At 37.9% G+C, this 18,367-nt stretch overlaps 1 protein-coding gene across 1 annotated transcript in view; it reads left to right on the top strand.

Moving 5' to 3' along the window:
* PLB1 (phospholipase B1) overlaps positions 1-18,367 on the top strand; it is a gene marked incomplete at both ends in the record, with an annotated part of 80,588 nt that overhangs the window by 14,921 nt on the left and 47,300 nt on the right. Inside the window, 12 exons of the mRNA XM_079532825.1 lie at positions 303-381; positions 1,053-1,157; positions 1,962-2,054; positions 7,375-7,443; positions 8,271-8,351; positions 9,839-9,905; positions 10,574-10,632; positions 11,709-11,782; positions 13,097-13,140; positions 13,869-13,977; positions 14,817-14,868; positions 17,321-17,401. Of these exons, the coding sequence (XP_079388951.1) occupies positions 303-381; positions 1,053-1,157; positions 1,962-2,054; positions 7,375-7,443; positions 8,271-8,351; positions 9,839-9,905; positions 10,574-10,632; positions 11,709-11,782; positions 13,097-13,140; positions 13,869-13,977; positions 14,817-14,868; positions 17,321-17,401 (913 nt within the window). The remainder of the gene's footprint in view (positions 1-302; positions 382-1,052; positions 1,158-1,961; positions 2,055-7,374; positions 7,444-8,270; positions 8,352-9,838; positions 9,906-10,573; positions 10,633-11,708; positions 11,783-13,096; positions 13,141-13,868; positions 13,978-14,816; positions 14,869-17,320; positions 17,402-18,367) is intronic.

Raw genomic sequence — 18,367 nt, 5'->3', positions numbered from 1 at the left:
TGTTTGAAAACTAGTGCAGCATTTTTAAGCCTGAACAGGCTGCTGGCTTGTGAAACCCTGTGCTAATCCAAGTCTAGCATATTTGCCAGCTGAATAGGCTTTCAAGCAAAGTAGCAGGTCAAGGCTCTGGACATGGAAATATTTATCACTCTGCATTTAAAATAACAAAACATCTATATGGAGTTTTGTCAGTGTATACAGTAATTTAGGCTTCAATATATGCTTGCCAGTACCTTAATAGTTTGTGCTTTCTGTCTACTTTATCAGAAGTTCATAACATCTGTTTTTCATCTTCTCTGCAGCAATTCAACTGGGAATCAGTGCAATTGCGTTCATGAACGCTCTATGCTAAACTATAACATTCTGAGGTGGTCCTATCAGGTAAGGCATTTTTTGTTGCTTGGTGTTGCTAGATATGTCTGTCTATTCATTTTCCAGATTAAACAGAAGTGAGAAGCTATGGGAGGGATAGTGGTGAGGAAGATTAGAAACTGTTCTTTTCTTTTCTTTTTTATTTATTTATTTTTTTTGCCTACATCAGCAGCAATCCTGACTCCAATTCTCACATCAGGAACAATGAAGATGAGTTCTCTGCGTGTCTGAGTGACCTTAGCATCTCTTCCAGTTTCTAATGACTGTCTAGCTTTTTGAACCTAGGGTTTGTTATAACCTATTAAGGAAATGGTTTATTGTCCAGTAACTTGGCTGTTGATGCCAAGTTAGAAGAGGGAAATTTTCAGTAAGACAAAGGCAGCTGTGCAGGAATTTCTTTAAGAATGATGGGGAGGCAAGTAAGTACAATACTAAAATGACTGTCCTTTCAAAGAAAATAATGCCAATTCAGTGTATCTTTCTCACAGCCACAAGGATTTTCTAACTATTGCATAGGATGGCTTCATTCAATTACAGTCTCTGTTCTGAATTACAGATTTGATTATTATGGTTTATTAGGGATGGGGATAATCCAAGTTCACTTCAAGAACCAGTGAATTGCACATGTATTACACTCTTTACATGATAATGCTTATCTCATTAAATGGTTGTCCATTTAGGATGCTTGGGAAAAACTTCTCAAGTCTAAGAGGTACGATCAAAAGGATGATTTCACTGTTGTTCTTCAGCCTTCTCTCCAAGAAACAAACCTTTTGCTCAGTCTGGTGAGTAAATGTGTGTGAAGTGTGTCTTATGAGATAGAGCACAGTGCTCAGCTGGCTCCTTCCTATCTAAAAGACAAAGTTAGTTAGGCATGTAGAACACACCTTGAGATCTGGAGAAGGGGAAGGTATGATTTTGTAGATAATGGATCATTCAATAAAGTATTAAAATCCGATATAAAACACTTGGTGGCTATCGGTATATTAGGTTGGTGGTGGGTAACAGTCCAGTTCACAGGCACTGTAACAACTCTTTGATCGTGTCTTAATTTCATTGCTTCCCTTTGCTCAAAATGGACTGGGAGAAGGAAATTTGTCTTCCAGGCAGTTTAGGTTTGCTGTGTTGCAAAACCTTCCTTTGCTGTCTTATGGCAGGCTTATTTTGTTAACTGCTGGTCCATATACAAATACCAGACTTAATTTCCATGACACGACTTTTCTTCTTCGTAAATTGCTCTGTTATTTTCTCCAGTGCCATCTTATGTCTCTGTTGGATTCTCTGTTTCCTCCAGTTTGTAGTATCAAGCCACCTGACCAACAGGCCACTGCACGCAATCTTCCAAACTCTTAAATCACTTTCATTTAAAAGTAAATATGCTCTACTAAGACAAATTATTCATGCTTCCTCTTTTTTTTCTTTTTTTTTTTTTTTTTTTTAAGCCTGTAAAAGCTAGCTAAGGCAAGTGTTGTTTATTCCAAATTATTCATGTGATCGCATCTGCATATTTCCCTGATCTCTTATATTGTCACCGTTGTGTTTATGTTTTGTTGTTGCTCTGTTTTGTCATGCTCTCTATGATTTCTCAGAGCAGGGATGGTTTCTTCAGCACATCAAAGACACAAGTGGAAACTCTGGAAGAAGATTATATTTTCATGGCTTTGAGCCTCTGGAAGAACATGGTGAGCAGTACTACAGATTTTGTTGTTTAGACTTAGTACAGATACTTCGTAGCAGTTCCACACTAGCCAGGCTTTGAGTAGCCTGGAAGACAGGGAGGAGGAATGTAGGAAAGAAACATCCCATGATTAATTTTCAGTGTGAAGAATCCGCTCTGTAATAATCCTAAATGCCCTGTGGCTGCTACTTTCTACCAAGAACATTTCAGAAATGTTTCTGAAGTAGTCCTATTGCCAAGGAGTAGAAGAGCTGCGGCAAACCCTTTTGCTACCCTCAATTGTGTGGCAATTGACACAGTAACAACTGAGGCTTTTCATAACCTGAGATTGAAGTGGTTTTACAGCTCACTCATCCCACTCACAATGTCAATTTTTCTTCATTCTGCTTCTCTTGCTCAGAGTAAAAAGTTGACAGGCAGGCTTGGGGAATTCGTATTGCTTCCTCTAGAGCTGGGCGTTCTACCCAGCTAAGAAAATCCAAACAGTGTGTTACCTTTAGATGAAACAGAAAGCATGTTAGAAAGAAATATGGCCTGTTGACCCACTCAAGTTTTAAAACAATGTCCAATTCTGTACCAGGCTGTTTCCTTCTGCAGACTTGAGACAGTAACACACAGCATTTTTATGTGTAACTGGGTGCTTGCTCATACAGCTGGAGGAGTTGGCATTTCATTGATGAAGGGGACAAGTAAAAGAATGGGAGTTGTTTTCCAGTGAGACAAAACAAAAGCAGACAGCTGCATTTATGCTCACTAGAGCAGGGTAGGATGTTACTGCTTAGTGCATGCCATGTTTAGATATGCCCTAATAGCAGTAGTTTTGAGTAAAATGCTGAGTTTGCTGTTCGTTCTGGATTAGAAGCTCTGTATTCTGCTTTTCTTTCCTAATAAACTTCTTACAAGACACAGCATAAGGTACACACATGATCTTATTTTAATTAAAAGGAATCTTCAATGGCCAATAAAGTTAAAGATATAAAAAAACAACTTGTTTTGCACCACTCTTAAAATAAATCCATGCAAATGGATGTGTTCTTGTTTCATTTCATGCTATTTTTGGCAGTAGTAATACTGCTGTGGTGCTGACCATTTAAAGAAGTAGGATTTGCAGGAAGGAACTCTCTCTTATTCAACCTGGTGACATAGCTAGAAATAATAGTTGTTCCAATAAAAGATATCTTTCTGTGCACATCTGACACTTTAAATAGATAGTGTGAAGCTTAGAGTTTAAAGTTGATCAAGCACTGAAGCTTTAACCTTGACCAAATGTGCTGCATCCAGTTATCCATTTTGCTGTTATCTGTGACACTCCTTACCATGATGTTAAAGTTCCCATCTTGATTCTTCTATTGCAAAGCAGATGCAATGATAAGATTCATGTTGGCCTCTGTGTCATTTTGTCTTAGTCTCATGAAGTAACCAGATTCACTAATTGAATGAGCACAGCAGACAGTGAAAGTCAGATTCCTGATATCTGAATTAAATTTTGTCTCAGTTCCCTATTAAAAAAATGGGTCGAGTTATTTAGACTGTCCATGTCTCAGTGTCCCCATCAGTAGTGGCAGTATTCACTTATTTCATGCAGTTCCCACTGTCACTTAAATTTGATTGGTAAGAAAGTAGGAAGAGGTGGAACCTCCACAGGTATTAACCATTATAAATATTAAACCTAGACAGGAGTAAGCCACATGAACATCCAATTTTCTGAGAAAAATGGTCCTTTTCATCTGTTTAACACTACATATACATTTTCAATTTTTTGAAATGAAATCCTGAATTAATTTTCCAACTAGTGCAGAAAATGAATATTTCTGATAAGAAGGACCAGACTGCTACCTGTTTGCTTGCCCATTTTTGAGCCCCTTGTTTGGGGCCAACTGAACCAAGTTTATCAGAATTTGAGCCATCTAGGTACAGATCTAGTCTGATCTATTATGTTTTCCAGGGTTTATCAGTCAGAAGGTGACCTCTAGATTTGAGTTATATCTATCTCTTACAAGGCTGTAACATTATCAGAGATCATGTGCTTCTAATGGGCTTCACATCTTTTAAAATTTTTTTTTCTATCTCCCTGATATCCTATGGTGTAGATTTGTCTTTCTATTGCTTCTTACTGCTCAGCTTTTCTGATTTCACTTTATGTAGAATGTCAATATTGGGCATCTTGCTTGTTCTTTACAAGGAGTTCTGATAGTATTAGCCACACTCAGTAACACCTATTCTGCTTCTTCAAGATCCAGGCCCTGTAGAAAAGAAGAGGGACAGAACTTCTGTTCTGAAGTTTTATAACTGCTGCAAATATACTCAGTTAACCCAACACTGATTTCTCTTTTGTGCCCTTTCAAATTCTTATGCTCAGCTAGTAACAAATTCCTTCTGCCCCTTCAGATATATTTTTTTCTTTTCAGTTTCTGCCTTGTAAAGAGCCTTTCTCTCTGCTTCATTTTTCTCTGCACATTCCCCTATTTTTCAACTACCAACTTTCCTATATTTCAGTGTATTTCCTCAGTGTGAGGGATATCCCCTAAAGAGGGGAGAGCCTAGATGATCTGGATGAAGATCAAGATGTGCCGAAACTACACATTGCTTATGGTTTGTAAGGAGACCTCAGGAACTGTAGTGTCCCTTGATAACTTCTTTCTCCTTTGATTTCCCTGCCTCCCCTTTCATTCAGGAGCAATTTTCTTAGCACAAATGGTGATTATCAGGAAGGCACCTCCCTGGGTAGATTCCTTATCTGCCTGTGATAGTGTTCTGGCATTGTGTGAAAGGGGATGATATGAAAGATGCTTTCAGCGTAAAAAGCACTGGGTAAGTAACCTTATCGGATAAGGTTCACTCTAGCTGTCCTCTTCAGTAAAGTTAAAGGTTTATACTGACAACACACAATGCATATCAGGAACTGATAGGAAATCATGGTCATGATTGAGCAGCAAACAGCAGAATGAGGAGGTGATGAGGAAATGTGCTCAGTGTGTTTCCCTTCTGCCATCAGCCCGGCTGTTCTTATGCTGGCAATGCTTGTTTTGAGGCTTGATACTAGCTTTTTTCTTGGATTGATTAGCTGCCTGTTGGCCAAAGGGCAAAACCTTGAAAGTCCAGTGGCAGTTGGTAGTGGTGCTGGACTTCAGTCTGACTGAGAAACTGAGCTAGCATGTATTCTAGGCATAGCTGAGTATTTTTCTGTACCATTCCTATTATGTAGGAGCAGTGCGATTCAAATGGTATGCACGCCAGCTGAATGACATGAAGTAGTGAGAAAAGCTGAGAGGCTGTTTGCTTACTTGAATGGTTTTGATGTTTACCACAGAGAGTCTGATTAATTTTGTCAAATGCCTACAACTTTATCTCTGTAAATATATCCGAGGGCAAAGCTCCTTTCATGTGTGTAAAGAACTTAGATAAGAAGCTCAAACTTGTGTTTAGTGTGCAACAGAGGAGGTTCCCAAAAAAACATCCTGCAACTCAGAGAGAAACAAACCAAAACTAGGTAAGAACTTAAATGAGAACAGCACCCACATGAGGCTGTACCTGTCTCTCTCCTGCTCTCAGTGCTCTACACTGAATTAAAAACCTCTGCAGTCACGAAGCAGACCAGTCCACTAACCTGTCTATATGTTAGGATTCAGAGTTGGTTCTGGCTGACCACAGTGCAGACTCAGTGCATGGCTTCCTATATCGCCTGCATGGAAGCTGCCCATTTTTCCTGGGAGACGTGTTTCTGAGCAGTTTGGAATGAATCTCCTGGAGGAATTTGCTCTCATTATCCAACAGCATGCAAATGTCTAATACTTATTTCTAATTCATTTGTACCTGAAAAATGTCACTTTTGTACTTTTGTCTCGGGATCTGTAGCATGATTCCGTGCTGGAAGAATATATCCTTTTAGGAACGTTCTTAAACAGCTGTGTTTTATTTTGTCCTATGGGATGGAAAATTACCACCCATATCTTCTCTCTGAGCTTTATTTTCCGCATTTCATGGACATCCCTTTTACTCCTCTTTCAAAAAAAGCACAAGCTTAGTTTCTTCAAGTCCTTCTTTGAAAGAATGTCTAACTGAAAGCCTCTTCTCTTTTCTGCTTCAGTTTTTTTTTAATTCTTTTTTTTCTTTTTTTTTTCTCCACCTTATCTTCATTGACAGAATAATCAAAATATAATACAATATTCCTGCCCAGCATTTATCAGTGACATTAAGCCTGTTACTGCCTTATTTCTCAGCACCTTCAGTCCTGTTTCTTAAGATCCTGGCAGCTGCCATTGCTGATGCAAACTGAGCAGAGGTTCACTGAGGATTTTAAAACAGTCACCAACTCCTTTGGGTGTGCCTGCCATTTAATTAACTCCCAGCAAGGTGTATGAATAGATGAAGTGATTCTTCATGATATTTACCTCTTTGTGCTGCCAGTACTGAGTTTTGGGTTACACAATAATTTCTTACCTATCTGTCTTGTTGGAAGGCAAATAAAGGCCTGCAAATATAAATATTATCAAGCCTCCATGCAGAGGTGGAGTGCACCTTTTGATGCTGTGCAGCATGTATCAAAATGTAGATAAATAGTTATGAAAATAGAGTACATTAGCAGGTATTTAGCTGAGTAAGCTACAGCCACCACAGAATTGATGCATGATTTTTCTTTATATTCCCTGTTTCTGACTATTGCAAAATGAGTTTGCAGTACGAGGAGCATTAAAGCGTAACGTTCACGAGACAGAAGAAAGGGGTTGATGCAACCTAAATATATTGCCTAACAGACAACTTCTAGTTTTCCATTTACATTAGGGATTTTTTATTTTCTCCTTCTGAAGTAAAGCAGTGTGGTCTTCGACAAACCCTCTGTATAATCTGACTCAGAGCAGAGTTTTCTCAAGAGGTTCAGTAGCATAATTTTTACTGTGGTAACAGCCCTTTTGTTTTCTCATACCTGGCCCAACTGGGAAGTGAAAGTGACTTCTTAATTGAAGCCAAGCATAAGCTATGTAAGAGGAGGGAATGAATCACAAATATGATTGAAGCTATGCTCTTCTAGAGCATGTCCTTAGTTGCTGTTGTTGAGCTAATAAATAACGTCTCGATTACAAGTAGTCAAATGCTGTGGTGCGAGATCCACGCCTTGCAGCCAGCATTCCCAAACACAGAGTTAATGTGTGGAAGGTTCTTCTAATGATGATAGTGATGATAAAATCACTCACAAGCAAAACAAGTTTTTAATATGTATTAACCTGATGGATAACTCAAGGCTCTAGAGCCTCTGAGTTACTGCTGCTCTCCCATCCTGCCCCCGCACAGCGCATGTGTAAGTCCTGTATTGTGTCCCTTTCCAGATGGAACCAGTTGGGCAGAAGAAACCATACAATTTCACAACACTGCATCAGGTCCAGTGTCCATCTCAGGTAAAAGTACTTCCTTATTACTGGGAGTTTTAATTTACTCTTTGCAGAGTATCCAAGTTTTCAAATATTGTCATCTTCTGTGGTTCTTAGAAACGTATGCTTTCCTAAGATACTGCACTACAAAAAGTGCAGCATTCCTAAAGCTAATTGACACGGTCTTTGTTGTATATAGACGAAACTCAGAGAACAAGAACTTCTGATAAATTAAGTCATCTTACTGTCAATTTTTTATTTAAAAACCATCTAATCTGAATTGTTAAGTTGTGAATAATGAATACAGCATTATCAGTATCTTTCATCAATAAAATTGAATGTATGCATTTTATATAATTTGACTTTTCAGTTATTTGATTCTGTCTTTGTCAGATTGAACTATTTTCATTTGTGAAGCTCTCAGTAACTCAGTAGTATCTTCAGGGTCTGAATATTTCTGAGGTTCAAAGAACAGATTCTTGAATGTCTTTGCGTTTAAGCATTGACTTCAATAATTTAATAGTGATGAAACACTACTGGCATCACAACGCTTCACTAAACAGCAATTAAAGCATCAAAGAAATTAAATTATCTGTTTTGTTTGATGTTAGGTTTGAGGCAAGAGGTAGTGTTGTGCCTATGGCATTCAAAGTCTTAATTTTCAGGTCTAACCTGGTTTACTTCACCCATTCAATGTTCATTCAAAGATTAGCGTCTATATTTTCTTCTTATGGAAATCCTGTTCAGAATAATGTAATATCAGCTGTTTGAGTTTCCAGTATTGTTTCGTTTGTTTGTTTGTTTTTGCTTTTTTTTTTTTTTTTTTTTTAAACAAACTTCTCTTGCTTCTGCAGGAAAATCCATATTTGTTCACATACAGAAATAGTAACTACTCACTTTCCCAAGAGATATCAAACACTAAAGAAATACTGCAGGTAAGGTAGAACTGTTTACAACGTATGGACTAAGTATATTCCAGGGAGTGGGACAAGTGGGTGGAATTGTATTGGAGCCTAATTAAACAATGTTACTGAATAAAAAGCTCAAGCATTATTTCCGTGCTTGATTAAACAGTCAAATAACATGTTTTCTTTTTGATGGATTTTGTAGAGTGTAACGCGTGGTAGATATCTTCAACCAGGGGAAAGTCTTGTGTTCACCGTTAAGAGTGTTTTTTAAACTTCTAGATCAGTGTTAAGTTCTCTGGGATAAGGAAATAGTGAAAACACAGGCCCTTTAGTTTTACTGTGGAGGAAACTAGATCAAATCAGCATGTGTGGGTCTGATTTCATGTGGTGCACCCCATAGCAAAACTGATGAAACAACACTTGTTTCGTTTTTTGTTGTTGTTTTGTAAGTTGAATATTAGCTGTGTAGAGATAAGTAGCCATGCTTTTTTAGTCATGGTTCTCTGATTCTGAGCAGAATTTGATGCTCCCAAACAGTTACAGCAGGAAAGCATAAAGTTCATCTTTGTGCCCCAAAATACAATGTCTAGGCTATATCTGCACTCAAAACAGACTGCATGTTTTTTGAATAGTAATGCATGTTTATCCGCTCATTTTAATGTACCTCCAACTGTTTTGCTAGTTCGTAATGGTGTGTAGACCTCTGTATGGGGCAAACTACCTGCTAATATGATTTTAGAAATAGTGTTCCTTCTTATCCCCTCCACTATAACTGTGTTGTGTTTAAAGAAAACAGTATAAGGGAATAATAGGGTGAGATTAAAAAAAAAAAAAAGCCTTTTCTTTAGACAGGTTAGTTTCCTGGAGGAGTGCTCTAGAGAGACCTGGAGCAAGTGCTCATCCTTGGGCAACATGCTATGGTCCACTCTAGCATACAGTCAGCCTTTGCTATGGCAAACCTTGGGGATGTTTCTGTCAGTGGGCTGCAACTCAAAGGTACTGGGAGAATGGAAGTATTGTCACCATTCTGGATGGGTACCACAGTCCTGGTAGTGCCTGGATGTAGCATTCACTTTACACCTACAGTCTAACCATTGTGTTGAAGGGGCTGCACATTGAGAGGACAGGCTTGTGGCCTCTTAGCACTAAACTGTACCTTTGCCAGGATATTCCAGGGGTGTTCAAGCGCAACAGGGTGTGAGCTCACTTAGCTCAGAATACAGAAACATTAAAAATTGCTTAGCTGAATTAAGCATGGCACAGAGTCTGAAATAAGTGGCCCTACAAGTAGGCAGAAGTAATGTTGTGCTATTGTAGACATGCAATTTCTGAGAGGTCTGAATTTCTGTCTGCGTTCAGAGGGTTGGTTTTAGCATGGCCTGGGGAAAGGCTGAGGTGATAGTAGTGCACAAAGTATGTGGGGAAGTATGTTGACGTAATGTTCTGAGATATGAATGGTTAATCATGACAAGTACGAGGAGTCTGATTAAGAGTTGCACTGTCTACTTTTCCAGGAGAGAAGTTACGGAACAAATGTTCCTTGTTTCAACCAGGGTCCCTCTGATACAGTTCCAGATTCAGGTACAGAATTATGCAATTTTTTTTTTTTTTTTTTTTTTTTTTGTAGATCCACTTCATTCGATAGTTGAAGAGGAACAAGAACTGGTTTTAGTTAGGAAATGTGCACTTTTGGGTGAAGCAGTATATTCTATTGACTGTGATTTAAAAATCCTTTGAAACAACATAAATAGTTGTATAGCAAGACACAAGTTTTCCCTGAGAGATAGTGAAAATTTACTCAAATGCACCTTCCAGATAGAAGGTGCAAAAAAGTGGCAGTAGAAAACCCCGTAGGTTGTCATTGCAAAGAGCCATGTGGAGTCCTGTCCTAGATGGATTTCATCGTCTCTCGGAAGCTATGACAAGCCTTAAATTTTCACCTTGCGCTGGCACTGGAGCTGTGCCTGCCTTTCAGCAGGTTCCACCAGTTAGAACAGATTGGAGAGTACAGATGTAAAACTGGTATCTTACTGCTTCCCTTGTCAGTGCAGCTAATGTCGAATTAAGGTACCATGCTTTTTTTTTTTTTTTGGATTACTTGGTATCTGTCATTCTGAGCTGTTGCCATCATGATTATTAAAATTATGTCTTTGCAGTACTTCATGTTTGTACTAAACAAAAGTTCTGATAACCATCGCTATTTTAAGTTTTCTTTATTTTCTCCCTCCTGTTGCTTTTATTTTTATTAGTTCATAAGTTGAGACCAGCAGATATTCGAGTGATTGCTGCCCTGGGAGATTCAATCACAGTAAGTAAAAATTGCTGGTTAACCACCATTAAAGCAAGCAATGAAAGACATTTCTGAATTTTAATTTGAGAGCGCATACAGATATGTGAAAACTGCATTTGACTCAATAAGGCATATTTGTTTCAATACTCCACCTTGACTGACTGGTAAGCAGATAATGAGTCAAATGTATGCATGGTTCCCATTTAAAGTCGATGAGAGTGCTGAACAAGGAGTAACTGCAAGATTGGGCTGCATAGCAGCACAAATACTCTGCTAGAGTGGACTTGTAACTTGCTTTTCTTTATTCAATCATGGTGTTGTCCTTCAAAGCTATTAGTAAGCAGAGTAAGCAGAAGATTCTGCCGCTAACGTGAATACATAAAACTAAAGTCTAGAAAGTCATGTTCATTTAAAGTGACTAAATATTTGAGAAAAATTACAATTTATGATCAGGTGTATCAAGTATGGGGGTTGGAGCTTGATGATCCTTGAGGTCTCTTCCAACCCTGGCTATTCTGTGATTCTGTGAAGTAACTTGTGTAAAAAATCTTTTAGCACTGCTCCTGGAGGTACATAAAAGAGTTACACACAGATTGGCTGTGATTCTCCAATCAGTGATGACTATTTCATTGCTCATATCATAATTCGTATTTCTTATTTCTGTAATAACTACTGAATTTAATCTTTGCAACTCTCTTTCTTGGGGAAAATGGGAGAAGGAAGATGGAAAATCACTGTACCGTGTTTTAGTGCAATGAACATAAAAATGAATTATTCATTCAAGGCCATTGCTATTTTATTTATTCCTTATGCAAATTTAGAATTATACGAACATCTTGAACGTACTCAACCACCTTTCCCTCACTTGATCTAATCAAGAAGTTGATAGAAGTGGGTAATTTACTGGAGCAGAGTTGAAATACCCTCAGCCCTTGATCCTCTTGAGAAAAAAGATCTGTTGTATTTTGGGAAGATGATACAGCTTGCCTTGTTAACATTCTCCTGAATTATTTTCACTAGGATAAATCAGAGAACTAGTTATTGTAGCAATTCTTATTTTTTGAAGGTGATCTCTGTTTCTCCTCTGTTTCCAGGCAGGTAATGGGGCAGCATCCAATCCCCATGATGTTCTGGATGTCCTGACTCAGTACCGAGGTATTTCTTGGAGGTGAGTACAAAAAATTCCCACCAATAGCAGGGAGTTAATTTTCTTGAAGTTAAGTATATACACTTGTTTTTAGATAACAAGTGGAGATTTTGTGGAGAATGATTTTGACTGTGTTTTTTATAAAACTGGTTGTGGTTTTGTTATGATAAATAAAATACTCACACCAGTGACTATCTGAAGTATGATGTAGTGTGGCTGGTCTAAGCCTGCATGTGCAAATGAAATAAAGTCATCATCATCAAGATGACCCCTTTCTTCTCTCACAGTTGCAGCTGTTGCAAATCCCAGATCTCAGTTGAAATGCACCACTTAGGCATTCTGTATTTCTGTCCCTGCTATTTCAATTGCCTGTCTGTTCTTTCCCACTGTAGCCTATGTCATTCATTTCTCTCATTTAGAACTAATGGTCTACAGAAAGTCAGGATGAGGTCCTTTTTCTTCCTGCTCTTTCATCTGCAGTCAGTATTTCCTCAGCCCATTCCCAGTACTACTTATGTTATGCAAAACACGTCAGTTATTAGTATAGACTTGTACATATGCAGCATTTTAATAGACAGGTCAAAAAGTAATTCTGAAGAAAGGTCATTGAGCTCACTTAGTACTTTGAAAGTACCAAACCTGGCAGGTTGATTTTCTGCTCGTCAAGTTATTACTCACCTGAGAAGCTGCAGATTTATAGAGATTTAAACAAGTACTAGAGCACTTCAAAATATTATATACCAAAATAAAGGGATGCTAGAGTGTTGTAGGTCCCTATTTTAATATTTTGATCTGTAATAATATTCTACTGATTTTCTGGGGAAAAAAAAAAGAAGTATGCTAGCATACAGATGATGAATGTCACCAGTCTGGTAGCAGTCTTCCAATTGAATGAGGTTGGGGAGTAGAAAAGAAGTTGAGTCTATTTATCACTCTGAAATATCTACTTTTGGAACCTGTTATAGGTAAAAAAGAATTGTTAACTAGAAATTGAAGTAATAAACATTTTAACAGAGATAACAATAGTAAAATAGCAGCTTTTTAACATTTTTATTTCTGTCAGCAGTGTTTTAACATCTCTCACAAGATGTGAGAGATTGGAAGAGCAGTTAGTGTACAGGGCTGCTACTGTAATTACAATTATAATGGTCTCTCTGATTTTTTTTGATCCCTTTGGTATGCATGCAAAGGGTGTGCTTTGAATTGGTACTAACAATCGGAAGGGAATGAACTGTGTTCATATATAAAAAGTGCATGAGAGGAGCTTTCTTACTTAGTACACTGCCTGAAGAAATCCACTGTATTTTAGAACATCTCTTGTATTTTTTTTTAAAGTGTTGGAGGAAATGAAAACATTAGCACGGTCACGACACTAGCAAGTAAGTGCATTTTTCCATAAATCTGATAAATATCTGGAACCGTTTGATAAAGCACCCTTTATTATTAATCAAAAATTTTTTTGAAGGAGGACTTAATATTTGTATCATGACAAGACCAATCGCTTTGTATTCAATGTCCAGTGCTGAGTAGAATTTGCTTAACAGCTGGAATGTAATTTGTGTGTGACATAACCATGTATTTATCATTCTACGGTTTGGTTGTTTCTGTATTCTTCTGTTAGTTATAATTCTATCCCAAATGTGTTGGGGTTAGATGAATCAAAGACACTAGATCATAAACTAAAGTAACTGGCTTGACTGTATGGTAAAGTTGTTTTAGGCAGGTGTGGAATCATTTTACAAGATCGGATTTTATATGCACTGGAGATCAGAGCATTTTAGTTCTGTGGTGTTTGTAAGGTTGCTCTGCAACCCAAGATCTGGAGGGTCTTTGGATTTAAGGCATCTGGAGAGATGAGGCCAAAGGATTTGATTCCTACCCATCTCCATTTAGCGAGACAGAATGAGTCTCTTGCCTGAGCATAGGGTTATATAGCCTGAATTACGAAGCAAAAAGATACTTTCAGCCCTGCACGTTTCTTCGGGGTTAATTTTTGACAGATATCTCTTAAAGCTTTTAAGTGTTCTTGTAATAAGATCTCATCTTTATGACTCCAGTTGTTATTGCTGAAGTAAGCAATGTTTCATGGTGTTCTCTTTTTCTGCAGACATTCTTCGTGAGTTCAACCCATCCCTGATAGGATATTCCACTGGCACTGGAATGCAAACTACAGAAAATGCTGCACTCAACCAAGCAGTTGCAGGGGCTCGGGCAGAGTAAGATGAAAACTTTTATTTTGAACAGAAAGTTGATTTTTCTTTTAAAACTTGGTGTAAATCCTGGGGTGGCAGATAAGGCTGGTAAGCAAACTCAAATGTATTTCTTTAGTCCATCTTTAGCATGAAAGCTGAGAAATGTAGTGAGGGCTTTACCATTTTTCTTGTCTGTCAAATAAAAGCTTTCTCTAACACTATCAACCAAAGCACTTCACAGGCACTAATCAGAAAGCTTTATATCCCTATTGTGAGTATCTCCACTGCACCGGAGTTATATTCCAGCCCTCTTGTCAGTAGGATCAAGATTTCCTATAGAAGAAAAATCAAGATTAAAAATAAATGGATTGCTTATGGTCAGTCTGTGGTAGAGTTGGGAATTAGCTAGAAATCACTATGCTCAATCTTCTGTGAAATTCATACAACATCCTTTTTTCTTGGGAACGCTTCTTATAAAACATGTATCAGTGCTTGAGGCCATGTGATAACATTGATGCGTGCATGGATCCTCCAGTGATGTGTACATTAATAGCATCTATCTGATGTTGAGAAGGAGCAAAGTGCATTTGGTTTATGATAGCACAGTGTGTTTTCTACGTATATCATTTACGAAGTGTAACTATGCAGCATTTGCAAAGTGATCAAGTGCTTGTATGCTGTTTTCTTACTTTTTCCATCACTGTCTCAAAATATAGCATTTTCTGGGTAATCAGACCTCTCCTCCTGCTTACAGTGAAAACTGAGGTCTAGTATTTTTTTAGTTACAGGTGCCCATTCATCAGCTTTCTTCTTTGCCTTGCTGTCTGTGCAAGACTTCTTTTTTATTTTTATTTAATTTTTAGGGATGTTCCTGCACAGGTCAGAAGACTGGTGGATCGAATGATGAATGACAGCGTGAGTTTAATGTATCATGAATATCTTAAAAAAGATGAAGTAATTCGGCATTATTTTTAGTAACAGCATAACACACTACAGCAAATGCTAAACATAAAACTACAGGAACAGCAGTGCACGATGTAACGTTCAGTACAGAATCATCCATAACTTTGTCTTAACTGAATTTGTACCAGTATGTGATAGGTCGGCTGTGGTTTAACCCAGCAGGCAGCCAGACACCACATGACTATTCGCTCACTGTACCCAGTTGAGCAGACTCAGGGAAAGAATTGAAAAGTGAAAGAACTCATGGGCTGAGAGAAGGAAAATTTAATAAGACATGAAAAAACACACAAAGGTGACGGGAGTAGAAAGGAAAAATCAACAAGAAGAAGAGTAAATGGAGAGAGAGTACAATGTAATTCTCACTGCTAGCTGACCCATGGCCCAGCCAGTGACTGAGCAGAGGTAAGGTAAAGGTAAGGGACATCTGGTATGGGACATTCCTTTCATCAGTTTAGGTCAGCTGTCCTGGCCTAAATCCCCCTCCATCTCCTTGTGCACCTACACCATCTTGCTGGTAGGGCAGCACGAGGAGCCTGAAAGGCCCTGGCTCTGAGCAACAACTAAAACATCCCTGTATTAACATTATTCTTATCCTAAATCTAAAGTACCATACCAACTACTAGGAGTAAAATAAACTCTATCCCAGTTGAAACTAGGGCATGTTTTTGTTTTCAAATCCAAACAATTGTAACCTTCCTATTATTTTTTACTCAGTAAAACTCAGTAAATTCAGTTCAGTTGCCTCCCCTCTCAACCTATTTCTCTTTGTAAGGTTTCTCTGCTCGGATTTTACTATGATGCTCTTAATTGTTTTGTAAGTGAATGTTTTTGCCAGCTGTGAAGATGCTGGATGTTGAGGACAAATTCTTTGTATGGCAAGTCATACAGAGTGAATATGGGAAGGACTTGTTTTCATTGAAAACAGTTCAGTACCTTCTCTGAGTTAGTCATCAGCTGACTTCTGCTTTCCACACTTTTTGTTAGGAATTATTTGATTAATGATCTATAAAGTGGGTATTAGGCTGAGGATTATTTACGTATTTTTCACCTCATTACTGCTTTGAATGTTTACCATTTGTAACTTGACATATGTGCTATGCAATCAGTGACCTTGGTTACATGGTACTATTTTGGTGCTCTGATTGTGCATTTGGAGAGCAGCCAAGAAGCCTTCAAGATAGCTGTGTACATATCTACTATGAATAATCAGGTGAATACATATTGGCAGAAATATTTGCATACCTTCCTTTTTTTGTGCACTTTGTGTAGAAGTGCACAAGTGTTTACATAAGCGTTTACTTTTACAAGATCTTACTCCAGCTTTGTCTGAAATGAGAAGGGATACCAGCTTACAAAAAAGAAGTTGGATAGTTTTTATTCACATCAGTATTTGCCAAGGATTCTCTCAAGTATTTTCAAGGACTCCTCTGCTGCATTCATCAGCTTGGAAACATCGCACAGCAAATGAATGCAAATGTCCTTTACGTAATGAATTTACTAGAAAGAATGCTCATATTAGAGGTAATGTATCTTTGATTTAAGAATTCCTTTTTCTCCTCATAAAACACCTGCTTAGTGCAGGAGGAAAATTTTCTCCTCCGTTTTTCCTTTGGATAAGTACTTTTTGAGATCAAACTACTGAACGGTGTGTTTACCAACTGGGATGTGTTACCTTCAGCCTTTGAAGTCAGACACTTTGAAACCACTTGAGGTTGATGCACTATTCCTGCTTTTCCTGGTGGTGTTCTGCACTGAAGTTGAGGTGTTAAGGTATTGAGTACAGTGTCAGCTATATGGTACTAATCATATCTGAAGCTTTTCTCAAAGCTAAGAAGGTTTATGTCTACTATATCTTGATTACCTTGCATTAGCTATTGCTTTGCCTTTCAGAGGAAAAATTACTGTAATTTTTTACCACAATTGTTAAATAGTTGATAATGCCCCTCTGTTCTTTGCAGTTTGTCTCAGTGCAGTACTGAAATATGTTGCCCTCCAGGGTTTTCCAGCAGGATAGCTGCATTATTTATGACACGGTAAAACACATACCATCATTTCTGCAATGGAGATGTATTCCCAAAGCTGCAGGAGGAGTCAGTCAGTGTGTACACAAGACGTTGCAAAAAAATAAAATAAAATAAAAAAATGAAGCAGATGGATTTTTAAGCAATAGCTTTCAGAAACCAGTGATTTTGCATAATACTACTGATACTGTAAATCTTATTTAGATCATAGTTGTTTGTACATCTTCATAGTTGTGACTACAAATTATTTTTGTCATGAAGACGCCTAGAGGTAATGCCAGGTTGCCTGAGAATTTTGTATTTATGTTTAGTCTGTTGCCTGGTCTTCATTTTATTTTACTTTCTTTCCTCATAACTTCTATTTCGTCTCTTTCTGTCTACAGAGAATAAACATGCAGTCTGACTGGAAGCTTATAACGCTTTTCATAGGAGGAAATGACCTTTGTAAATTCTGTGAAGATCCTGTAAGTCACCCGCTGCACTCAGTGTGAACTTGGTCACCCTCTGCAGCAGCACTAAGACTGTTCACCATGATATGATAAACGAAGGAATAGCTTTAGATTGTCTGTAAATTACATAACTGTGGCTGCTTTGTTTTGTTGTTAACTAAGATTGCCTTTCTGCTATCTATTTACCTGTAGATAAAAGATAATGTCAAGGTTTTGCCCTTTTCCTTCACCTTGTACACAGTCATGCTTAAAGCATCTCTCTTGCCAGCTTCGACACTATGGCAATAGTTCTACACCCAGCTCATGATGATGTGATTATATACAATACATCATAGTATAAAATATAAGTACATACATACTATATGCAACCTTCCGACTTCTCGCACAGAGAAGAGATGTTATTTTCTTATCTGCTTATAAACAGCAGAGCATGTACTTTTTTGCATGATTAATTTCAGCCACACAACAATGAAGGACAATAAAATCAGAACCAACTTAAGCATTACTGCCTTCTGCTCCTGATGTCAAACAATGTGGTGTTTGCACGTAAGGGTGGGTGACTGGCATCCAAAGATCAGAATGATACTTCCTTTATGTCCCACAACTACAGATAATGCCAACTGTAGCATTCTTGGTGAGGTCTGTTTTAGGAGACAACAAAGGGAGCTGGGGCTGTCTAGTTTTGTAAAGTAGGTGAAGCTCAGAAAGAACTTCTGTATGAAATTAAATCAAGGAAAATTAAAGCTGAAAATGAGAAAGAAATAAGTGTTCCTCCCAGTGAACTATATTTTATTATGGAATAGGGCCACAAGTGAAGAAATAGAAGTCAGATTGAGAAAATTGAGTAAGATTATTCAAACAACTCAAACTGAATAAAGATCTTTTGCTGCTAAGTGGCAAATATAAAGTAGTTTGAGACTTATTAAGTTTCTCTGGTACAGTTTTTTTCTGTGCAGAACTCAGATGTGCCAGTTAATATTT

The sequence above is a fragment of the Tetrao urogallus genome (assembly GCF_951394365.1).
Source record: "Tetrao urogallus genome assembly, chromosome: 2".
Classification (NCBI taxonomy): domain Eukaryota; kingdom Metazoa; phylum Chordata; class Aves; order Galliformes; family Phasianidae; genus Tetrao; species Tetrao urogallus.
This window is presented reverse-complemented; position numbering and strand designations above follow the sequence as displayed.